Here is a 12,500-nt window from a genome sequence, read left to right on the forward strand (position 1 = left end):
AAGGGGATGGGTCAAATGCAGAGGACACATTTCACTACACCTAGTGTGTGTAGGACAATAATTGGTACTTTAACTTTAACTTGTGTGGCACGGCAGGAGGAATGGCGAGATTTTCATGAAACCTGTCGGAATAATTGTAGCTAAGTTATCGCAAAACTTTGTGTTTCAATGAGTTCGCGGCGAGCAGAAAAAAGTTGTCTTTCATCCTACCGAACAGAATGCTCGTAAAACTCCACAGTGTAGAAAGGGAAGCAACAGGAAGGTGTTCTGTTTCGTTCATGTTTTGCAATCAACAGAAAGATATGGTCTTGACCCTAGAACTACAAAGCAAAGAGGAAGCAGGACCCGACTCCCTTACAGGGGCCTCTTCTTTTAACTCTTTTACGACCTTTTCTGTGAACTGTTCACAACCTTTTCTTTGAGCTGTTCCGTAACCAAAGGGGATGGTTGTTTACAACCCCCGCCCCTTAGAAACAGCTGTTGCCATGTAATCGGGGAAAGTCCAAATAAAAGAGGTGGCGTACAATCTTGTTGAGACACTGTAATGAAGTGATGCGAAGTGAATTATATTTTATATAGCGCTTTTCTCTAGTGACTCAAACCTATTCCTAGTGGTTAGAGTGTCCGCCCTGAGATCGGTAGATTGGGAGTTCAAACCCCGGTCGAGTCATACCAAAGACTATAAAAATGGGACCCATTGCCTCCCTGATTGGTACTCAGCATCAAGAGTTTGAATTGGGGGTTGAAATCACCATAAAATTATTCCCGGGCGCGGCACCGCTGCTGCCCACTGCTCCCCTCACTTCCCAGGGGGTGATTAAGGGGATGGGTCAAATGCAGAGGACAAATTTAACCACATCTAACATGTGTGTTGGACAATAATTGGTACTTTAACTTTAACTTGTATCTGGCATAGATCGTGTAAATCCGTATGTGGCACGGCAGGAGGAATGGCGAGATTTACATGAAACCTGTCAGAATAATTGTATCTAAGTTGTCGCAAAACTTTGTGTTTCAATGAGTTCCTGGCGAGCAGACAAAAGCTGTCTTTCATCCTACCGAGCAGAAGGCTCTTAAAACCCCACTGTGTAGGCTGGGAAGCAAAGGCGATGGCTGTTTATGACCCCCGTCCCTTGGAAAAACAGCTGTTGCCATGTAATCGGGGAAAGTCCAAATAAAAGAGGTGGCGTACAATCTTGTTGAGACACTGTAGTGAAGGGAAGTGAATTATATTTTTGTGGAGAGGCAGAGCCGGCGAACGAGCAGCGGGGCAGGGCACGAGATGGCGGCGAGGAGGCGGAGAATGCGGCCGAGCCGAGAGGCGGGGCGTGCCGGGAGCGACGCCACAGTCAAGTGCAGGTGCGTGGATCGCGCACCGGTACACAATTAACGTTTCTCCTCACGCTGTATAAAAGGGGAGAAGGAGGAGAGAATCGGGCAGAAGGAGGAGGAGAGCCCGCAGCAGCGACCGAGGACTGAAAACAACAAGGAGAAGACAACGACAGCGGCGGCGGCTGAAAAGCAACCAAGGAGCGAGCAGTGGAGAAGGAGCTGAAAAGTGACCCGACCGCAGACAAGCTTGTTATTGAAAAATAAACAAGAGTCAAACCTGCTCGAAAGCAATGTCCTTCCTTGAGGGTCCGTGGAACCCGCATGACGACGGCGAGAGTCGTTCACAATTTTTTATCGTGCTTTTCTCTAGCGACTCAAAGTGCTTTACATAGTGAAACCCAATATCTAAGTTACATTTTTAAACCAGTGTGGGTGGCCACTGGGAGAAGGTGGGTAAAGTATCTTGCCCAAGGACACAACGGGAGAGACTAGGATGACAGAAGCGGGGATCGAACCTGGAACCCTCAAGTTGCTGGCACGGCCACTCTACCAACCGAGCTATACCACCCCGTACAAGGGTACAGTGTCGATTTGAGCCAAATTTAATTCTGCCTCTGTTTAATTCTTTGCTTTTTGTCTTGTTTAATAGATGTCATCAGAGTTTGAACCTGACAAAACCAGCAACAAAACGTATTATTCAAACAAAACTTATTATTCATAAACAGTAGAACAGGGATGTCAAACGGCGGCTGGAAAAGCAACCAAGGAGCGAGCAGTGGAGAAGGAGCTGAAAAGTGACCCGACCGCAGACAAGCTTGTTATTGAAAAATAAACAAGAGTCAAACCTGCTCGAAAGCAATGTCCTTCCTTGAGGGTCCGTGGAACCCGCACGACGACGGCGAGAGTCGTTCACAATTTTATATAGTGCTTTTCTCCAGTAACTCAAAGTGTTTTACATAGTGAAACCCAATATCTAAGTTACATTTTTAAACCAGTGTGGGTGGCCACTGGGGAGCAGGTGGGTAAAGTGTCTTGCCCAAGGACACAACGGGAGAGACTAGGATGACAGAAGCGGGGATCGAACCTGGAACCCTCAAGTTGCTGGCACGGCCACTCTACCAACCGAGTTATACCACCCCGTACAAGAGTACAGTGTCGATTTGAGCCAAATTTAATTCTGCCTCTGTTTAATTCTTTGCTTCTTGTCTTGTTTAATAGATGTCATCAGAGTTTGAACCTGACAAAACTAGCAACAAAACTTATTATTCATAAACAGTAGAACAGGGATGTCAAACTGGTTTTCATTGAGGGCCACATGGCAGTTTTGGCTGCCATCCGAGGGCCGCTTGTAACAATGAATAATGTATGAGTTTGCCTTTGGATTTCATGATTAAATATATATATATTTTTTTAAGTAGACTGTCGATTTTACATCAAAAATTTTACTGTAAAATACATTTTTTTTTGTTTTGTTTTGTTACAACATTTTACGGTAAATGAAAAAACATTACCACAGTTTTTTGTTTAGTTTTTTTTTACGGAAAAAACTGGCAGCTTGGTTGCCAGATTTTGTGTGCTAAATTGACATTGGTTTTTACAACATGATATTGTACAAGTTTTTTGTGAAGAGGCGGAGCCGGCGAACAAGCAGTGGGGCAGGGCACGCTAGAGCCCAGCCCAAGATGGCGGCGAGGAGGCGGCTGAGTGGAGAGGCGGGGCTTGCCAGGAGCAAAGCCAAGAGCGAGATCAGGTGCATGGTTCGCACACCAGGACACAATTAACTTATCTCCTCATGATGTATAAAAGGGGAGAAGGAGGAGAGATCGGGGAAGGAGGAGGAGAGCCCGCAGCAGCGAACGAGCAGCAGAAGCAAAGAGAAGAGCAAGTACGACGGAGACGCGGCCAACCGAGCAGCGACGGCACAAAATACTTCCTTGAAAGTAAAATGAACAAGAGTCAAACCTGCTCAAGCGTGTCCTTCCTGAGTGGTCCATGGAACCCGAGCGACGACGGCTTAAGTCGTTCACATCTTTTTTTAATTCTGGCAATCTAGCTGCCAGTTTTTCACCAATTAATCAATCAATCAAGGTTTACTTGAGTGTCTCAAAGGGCTGCACAAGCCACAACGACATCCTCGGCTCAGTTCCCACATCAGGGGATTTCTACCATTAAAAAAAAGAAAAGTACTGTCTTTCTATTTACAGTAATACACCGTTAAAAACAGTAGATTTTACAGTAAAAAACTGGCAGAATTTTAGCAGTAAAATGTCATGTCTTGTGATCATGTTTTGTTTAGTTATGTTCTATTTTGCTTAAGACTCCATTGTTTCCTCTTTTTGCACTTCCTTGTTTGTTTTGTTTCCATGACTACCCATTAGTTTTCTTCTGTCCTCATGTCAGGCACCTGTCTCACGTTTTGCACTCGCACACCTGTCACTAATCATGTCTATTATCTAAAGCAAAAATTGCCAGGAAGTCAGCCTGGCGAGTTTACCTCCACTCTGCTTCATGCCATGTTTACGGTTTCAGGCTTAGTCCACGCTGCTTGTTTCATAGTTCCATGCCAAGTAAGTTTTTTGTTTATTGTTCATAGTTTCTGCCTTTGTGCAAGTTTTGTTTCATTAGCCAAGTGTGTTCTCCGCCATTGTGCGCGCCTTTTGTTTGTTTCTTTTTTGTAGCTAAAATGTTAAAATAAAACATGTCTTCACCTTCACGCTTTGCCCGCTCCAACTTTCCTTTGCATTCCGGAATAACAAACCCCAAAGTCCACGTGTTGACAAAAAAACAAATGTAGTTTTTTTCAATTTACAGTAATATAGTGTACAGAACAACGTACATGTATTGTCATTTTTATGAATTTGATGGGTAGTTTGCTGTAGAGTTTAGTATTTTTATTTAGACAAAAACGTGTTTGGAAAGTATGATAAAAAACTGTAAAATTTGTTGCAATATTGGATACTGTTAAAGTGAAAAAAGTATGCAATTTCAAGCAGTACATATATTTTTTCTGTCAAAATGAAAAAAATCGATTACATATAGCGAGAAAATAGGAAGAACTTTGTTACATATCATTTCCAGGTGGCAAGACTAGGACTTGGGCTTGGAGTGTTTTCCTGAGGTAAAGGAAACTTGGCACGGGCAAGACATGAATGTAAGTACATGATTTATTTTTACACTATAACTACACAAAAGGTGCGCACAATGGCGGAGAACAAACTTGGCTATGAAACAAAAACTTGCACAAAGGCAGAAACTATGAACTATAAACCAAAACTTACTTGACATGGAACTGTGAACGGGACATGGATCAGTACGAGGTGCGTAGCAGGTGGTAGACCAGGGGTAGGGAACCTATGGCTCGTGAGCCAGATGTGGCTCTTTTGATGACTGCATCTGGCTCTCGGATAAATCTGAGCTGACTTCGCTTAACACGATAAGTAATGAATAATTCCACTTGTAATCAGTGTTAAAAATAACGTTCAAAATATAAAACACTCTCATGCTTTTTTATGTTCAAGAAGTTGCGTTAATGGTAAGAAGTAATTTATTTATAATTGGTTAGTGTGGGGCTTGCCCTCCTGAGGGTTCTTCAGACCACCAAACACCGATATGAGAGCCTGTTTCAGGGTTACAATATTGTTTTATTTTTCAAAAAAAGTCTCTCAGTTGCTTTCCAGCAATTGTATTTTTCTCTTTTGTTCTCGCTTGCGCTCTGGCTCCAGCCCCAACCCTGTCTCTCCTCCTGGCTGCTGCTTATAACAGAGTAAAAGATGATTAGATACCAAGGCCCAGATTGGCCTTTTGCGCAACTGTCGCTGATTTCGAGGCCGTTCCTGGCACACCCCGCTTCGCTGCAGACCCGCAGGCCACGCCCCCTACACAATTCGCTTCATAATAACAATGTTATTACAAAGAGTAAGAGACTTATTATACTCTAGAAATGTTGGTCTTACTTAAAAAGGCACGCTTTTAGTTGTGTTCAGTGTTAAAAAAATATTTTATGGCTCTTACTTAAATATGTTTTGAAATATTTGGCTTCTTGGCTCTATCAGCCAAAAAGGTTCCCGACCCCTGTGGTAGACGATGTAAAGGATGTGATGTTGCCAGCACGAAGAACAGAAACAGACAGGCTTAAATAGCAGTGACATAATCTGTGAAAACAGGTGCGAGACATGAGGACAGGTGAAAACTAATGGGTAGTCGTGGTGACAAAACCAACCAGGAAGTGCAAAAACAGGAACCGAGTGGCCATAACACAAACAACACGACAAAACATGATCACATAGACATGACACCAGGTGTTTGCGGGCCAGATCTGGCCCCGGGGCCTTGAGTTTGACACCTGTGTTCCGGAAGAACCTGACTATTATCCATCAATACACAGCAGCTTCCCTACCCTTGCAGCTTATATCTTGTTCTTCTCCTACCTGGTCTCTCACTCCAAAGACTTTTCACTCACGATGCACTCCATCTTGGGTGAAGGTGCGTAACATTAAGAAGCAGCTAAATGTCACCGGCAGCTTTAGTGTTATCATGCACCACCTCACTGCTGCACCCGTGCTATAAACTATGTGCATGCTGTGTAACGTCATGTGCTCAGGCTGCAAGGTACCCAATTCACTACGTTTATGGCTTGTGACAGAAATCCCTTTGTTCTCCCGCGACTGGAGCGCTGATCCTTACTTCTCAAATTGATAGCTGGCAACTTGCGCACTAATCACTAGTTGACTTGCAGAGCGCTAATCACTAGCTGAAATTTACAGCGATAATCGCTAGCTAGCAACTAGTTCGCAAATTGCAACTGGAGCACTAATCGTTTGCTGGCAACATGTGCACTAATTACAAGACATCATGGCGGAGCTGAAGTCGAGTTTCTTGACATGGAGATATTCTCACTACTTTTCTTTCGTAGAGCACAAAGAAAAGATCATTTTAGTTACATGTAAGTGAAGTGAAGTGAATTATATTTATATAGCGCTTTTCTCAAGTGACTGAAAGCGCTTTACATAGTGACACCCAATATCCAAGTTACATTTAAACCAGTGTGGGTGGCACTGGGAGCAGGTGGGTCAAGTGTCTTGCCCAAGGACACAACGGCAGTGACTAGGATGGCACAAGCGGGAATCGAACCTGCAACCCTCAAGTTGCTGGCACGGCCACTCTACCAACCGAGCTATGCCGCCCATGTAAGTTGTGTCTTGGATCAAAGATTCTATCTAGTGCCCAAAACAGCAATTCAAATCTGCTGAAACAGCTACAAAAGCAACACGCTTCGACGAAGATAGTAAAGAGAGACACATACTCCAATGCCACTCCACCTCTATATATATCTAAACGCGCGTACGCACACACACACACACTTACATATATACATATACACACATATATGCATATACATATTTTCACATATAAACATATACATACATACATATAGATTTATATACACACATTCATACATACACACACATATATGTATATATATATATATATATTTATTATATATATGTGCATGTTTGTATGTATGTGTGTATATGCTTATGTATGTATGTATATGGATATATATATATGTATATATATATTATGTATATATATACATACACACATATATACATATGTAAATATATATATATATATATTATATATGTGCATGTATGTATGTATATACATATATGTATATATATTATATATACATACACACATATATGCATATACATATTTTCACATATAAACATATACATACATACATACATATATATTTATATACACACATTCATACATACACACACATATATGTATATATATATATATATATATATATATATGTGCATGTTTGTATGTATGTGTGTATATGTTTATGTATGTATGTATATGGATATATATATATATGTATATATATTATGTATATAATGTATGTATATATATATATATACATACACACATATATACATATATATATGTAAATATATATATATTATATATGTGCATGTATGTATGTATATATGTATATACATATATGTATATATATTATGTATACATACACACATATATACATATACATACACTACACACACACATACATACACAAACACACACACACATATATATAAAATATATGTGCATGTATGTATGTATGTGTGTATATTTTTAATTTTCCTGAATTAACTCTCCTGAAGGAATCAATAAAGTACTATCTATCCATCTATTTATCTATCTATATGTTTATGTATGTACTATATGTATGTATGTTTATACATATATATATATATATAAAATAAATATATACATACACAAATATATACATACATATACACACACACATATATATACACACACACATATATATCTATATACACACACACACATATGTACACGCACGCACGCACGCACGCACACACACACACACACACACACACACATAAAAGCTGTGAAAATCTGCTGTACAGTATGTGTGCTTGGGTCCTATCTTTAAGAACACTAATACAAAACCTCACAATAATGTCCGATTCAACACTAAAAACGTCATGGAAGACCGTCTTAAAATACAGAATGGAATTTAAATTTACTGAATGAGACACCCAGAAAAGACATGAAAATGAAGAATGCGGGATTTACAATATTAACTATGACTGATAAAACACTGAATATTGACAACATATAAACATCACGCCCCCTCCCCATCCGCATATTTTACAATCAAGCCAAAGGCAACAAAAACAGCGAAATACGTACGCGAATGTAAAAAAAACACCTGCAATCCAATATATGAGATACATCAGTAAGCTTGAGAACTTTGTGGTAAAAATCTCCTTCGGAATCTGCCCAACACCCGCATTTCAGGCTGACACTCTGGGGAAACGCTCCCCACCCACAATGCCTGGTCCGAGCTGCTGGGACTTAGATTACCATATTAACTAACTAGATTAACATAGTAACTAATTAGTAACTAATGACATTACCATAGTAACCAGTATAGTGAAGTGAATTATATTTATATAGCACTTTTTCTCTAGTGACTCAAAGCGCTTTACATAGTGAAACCCAATATCTAAGTTACATTCAAACCAGTGTGGGTGGCACTGGGAGCAGGTGGGTAAAGTGTCTTGCCCAAGGAGACGACGGCAGAGACTAGGATGACGGAAGCGGGGATCGAACCTGGAATCATCAAGTTGCTGGCACGGCCACTCTACCAACAGAGTTACACCGCCCCGTACAAGGGTACAGTGTCCAGGCGTCTCTCCTCGATTTGAGCCAAATTTAATTCTGCCTCTGTTTAATTCTTTGCTTCTTGTCTTGTTTAATAGATGTCATCAGTGTTTGAACCTGAGAAAAACCAGCAACACAACTGGCACTGGGAGCAGGTGGGTAAAGTGTCTTGCCCAAGGACACAACGGCAGTGACTAGGATGGCGGAAGCGGGAATCGAACTTGCAACCCTCAAGTCGCTGACACGGAATGTGTTGTTTTGGCCGGATGATATAAGCTGCAAGGGTATATCATGCAAAAGCGCAGATGCCAACCACTGAAATACTTTGTATAGTTCAAGACTTGCGGTGAAATCATAATGTAAGACTTTGATTGATTGATCATACTTGCCAACCCTCACGGATTTTCCATGAGAATCACAAAATTAAGTTCCTCTCGGGACAAATTTGCTCCCGAAAATCTCCCGAAATTCAGGCGGAGCTGGAGGGGGCGTGACTCAGCAATGTTGTGACCCTCTTAAACAGGACAATACTGTCATCTACTGTACATAGAATAGAATACATACTTGCCAACCCTCCCGGATTTCCATGAACGGTCAGCGAAGCACAAAGCGTCCGCGGCGCAGCATCGTTCACAACCCAGTATTATGAGCCAGCTCGCAAAATGGAGACCCGATGGTGTAACTTACTCTGAGACAAAATGGCCATGCTGATAGCTGGAAGCAACATCCCGTTCTCATTTGCGGACGTCTACAACAAATCCGTGAAGATATGTTCCCGGATTCGGAGATCGCTCGCCAATACGCAAATGGCAGAACAAAGGTTACTCAAATAGTGAAAGGTAAGTGTTGTTGTTGTTGTTGTTTTTTTAGTAACCAGCAAGCACAGTACAGTTAGTAGAACAACTGTGTATTTGATAGGTGCTGTCCTAAATTCAACTATATTTTTTAATATATATATATATAGGCGACGTCTCTTATATATATATATAAGGGACGGCGTGGCGCAGTGGGAGAGTGGCCGTGCGCAACCCGAGGGTCCCTGGTTCAATCCCCACCTAGTACCAACCTCGTCACGTCCGTTGTGTCCTGAGCAAGACACTTCACCCTTGCTCCTGATGGGTGCTGGTTGGCGCCTTGCATGGCAGCTCCCTCCATCAGTGTGTGAATGTGTGTGTGAATGGGTAAATGTGGAAGTAGTGTCAAAGCGCTTTGAGTACCTTGAAGGTAGAAAAGCGCTATACAAGTACAACCCATTTATTTATTATTTATTATAATGGTGGCTACAGTTTCAATCTTAAAGATTTAAAACAATTATTTGCGAATGTCTGGTGGGCCAGATTGAAAAGCTTAACGGGCCACATGTTGCCCCCCCCCCCCCCCACCCCCCGGGCGGTAATTTGCCCAAGTCTGCCCTACTTTCATTGAGTTTGAAAAGTGTTTTTGTGCCCAACGTACCAAAAATTGAAGCTGGCCAGAATGGAGCTGTCCGTGGTGCTGACCACAAGCAATGCATAGGAACAGAAGGGGACTCACCCTCCACCTCATCCTCCGGCAGGTTGACCGGGGTCCGGTAGGTGAGGACATCCGGGATGGTGCACAGTCCCTTGTACATGAACCTGGTGGTCACAGCGCGCACGGGCATCTCTGCGTGGGGGAACCGACCAGCGTGTGCCGATCCTCATATAGCCTGGATGCTTCCTCCGCGCACTTTTCCCCTCCTGGCTCTTTCACGCAAAAAAAAATCCTTCCACCCCCCCCCCCCAAAAATAATTAAAAATAATCCACGTCAATTGCAACTTTAGCGTTGGTTTTGCATGTTTTTCTTTTTTCCTTCTGGAGGGGATGAAAGATTCAGCTGGCACTTGGCTGCACGGAGCAACCACACAGGCTCCTTTGCGGGAAACGTCTGCAGAAATAGGGGAGAAAAAAAAGGCAGGGGGGGGAAAAAAAAATTACATGGTGTTATTAATAATCCCAAATATGATGTACGTTAAAAAGACACAAATGCAGTCCGTCTTGATGCTCCAGCGAAGTGATGATGAAAAATTACTCCTCCTCACTTTTCCCTCCGGATTGCGCATCCCTTTGAAATGAATGGGAATGAAAAAAGATGATCCAATTCGGGTAAAAAAAAAAAAAGGTGTTTTTTTTTCTCCGTCCTCTCCTCCCAGAACAGTTTTCGAGGGATTCCTGGGTGACCCCCTTCTCTTCTTGCCGCGCCGCACGGACTGAGTGGGACTCACCCACTGCCTCCCTCTCTTTGCGCACAGTCCTCCTTTCAGTGGGGAGTCTTTTTCTGCTGCTCACATTTCAAATATCGATGGGGCCAATTTAAAGCTGAGCTGGACGGAGCCGTTTAAAAATTAATGTACCAACCTTTGACTGGTGTTTTTTATTATTATTTTTTTGTACAGTGGAAAATGAGAGGAGATTAAATAGTTGGTGCATGCGATTTTAAAGAGGGGAAATAAAATATATATATATTTTTTTTAAATCCTGATACAACGCCCGGGGGGGGGGGGTTGTGTTTGTGTACTCAACCGCGGAGAGGACAAGGCGTCTATTACAGCCACAGTGTATATGTTTATGCATTTAAGTCTCACCTTAAAACTCATCTGTATACTCTAGCCTTTAAATAGACCTCCTTTTTAGACCAGTTGATCTGCCGCTTCTTTTCTTTCTCCTATGTCCCCCCCTCCCTTGTGGAGGGGGTCCGGTCCGATGACCATGGATGAAGTACTGGCTGTCCAGAGTCGAGACCCAGGATGGACCGCTCGTCGGGACCCAGGATGGACCGCTCGCCTGTATCGGTTGGGGACATCTCTACGCTGCTGATCCGCCTCCGCTTGAGATGGTTTCCTGTGGACGGGACTCTCGCTGCTGTCTTGGATCCGCTTGAACTGAACTCTCGCGGCTGTGTTGGAGCCACTATGGATTGAACTTTCACAGTATCATGTTAGACCCGCTCGACATCCATTGCTTTCGGTCCCCTAGAGGGGGGGGGTTGCCCACATCTGAGGTCCTCTCCAAGGTTTCTCATAGTCAGCATTGTCACTGGCGTCCCACTGGATGTGAATTCTCCCTGCCCACTGGGTGTGAGTTTTCCTTGCCCTTTTGTGGGTTCTTCCGAGGATGTTGTAGTCGTAATGATTTGTGCAGTCCTTTGAGACATTTGTGATTTGGGGCTATATAAATAAACATTGATTGATTATTTTACTTTTTATTCATAGCTTTATGTAGAGGTGTCTGGTTGTATCTGCTGCTTTAATGTCTTTAATGTCCTCTGTGTTCTTTGATGTTTGATGTTTCCCTCTTACATATGTGTTCTATGGCTATGAGTTTTTTTTTGTTTTTTTTTCTCTCCTTGGCCTCAGTCTGCACCCCCACTCCAGGGCCCAGGCTAAGACCGATTTTTTATTTTTTTATTTTTTATTTTAGTTTAATCTTCTATTCTTTTCTCTCCCCCCCCCCCCCCCGCCCCCCCTTGTTTACCTGTATGTCATCTTTTTTGTAAGGGGCGCTGGAAGCCGGCAGACCCGTCAGCGATCGTGTTCTGTCTCCCTGTAATGTTTGTCTGATCTTGAATGGGATTGTGCTGAAAATTGTAATTTTCCTGAAGGAACTCTCCTGACGGAATAAATAAAGTACTATCTAATCTAATCTAATCTATTAGGGGTAAGCAAACGTGTTAAAAACAGCGAGGCTTTTCAAAACACATTTTGTCACAGTTATTTGGTGTCGAACCCCAAGATGCAGAGAAGGAGGCCGGCATTTGGTAAGTAAACATGATCTAATTAAATACTAAGACAAAAACAAAACCAAAAGGGTACAAACAAAAAGCGCGCACATGGGCGGAATAACAAATTAAGGGTCTTTAGCATAGAAGCTAGCAAGAAACAAAAAAGGACCTAGCGTGGAAGCTAGCGGGTGGCAAACAAGAAAAACTGGAAATGGCTAATGCTAAC

At 42.4% G+C, this 12,500-nt stretch overlaps 1 protein-coding gene across 2 annotated transcripts in view; it reads right to left on the reverse strand.

Annotated features, from left to right (window-relative positions):
- cabp7b (calcium binding protein 7b) overlaps window positions 1–12,500 on the reverse strand; it is a 207,990-nt gene that overhangs the window by 52,642 nt on the left and 142,848 nt on the right. For both annotated transcript variants that reach the window (XM_061875753.1, XM_061875752.1), the window contains one exon: window positions 10,069–10,441. In XM_061875753.1, the coding sequence (XP_061731737.1) occupies window positions 10,069–10,177 (109 nt within the window). In that variant the 5' untranslated portion in view covers window positions 10,178–10,441. The remainder of the gene's footprint in view (window positions 1–10,068; window positions 10,442–12,500) is intronic.

The sequence above is a fragment of the Nerophis ophidion genome, linkage group LG17, assembly GCF_033978795.1.
Source record: "Nerophis ophidion isolate RoL-2023_Sa linkage group LG17, RoL_Noph_v1.0, whole genome shotgun sequence".
NCBI lineage: Eukaryota > Metazoa > Chordata > Actinopteri > Syngnathiformes > Syngnathidae > Nerophis > Nerophis ophidion.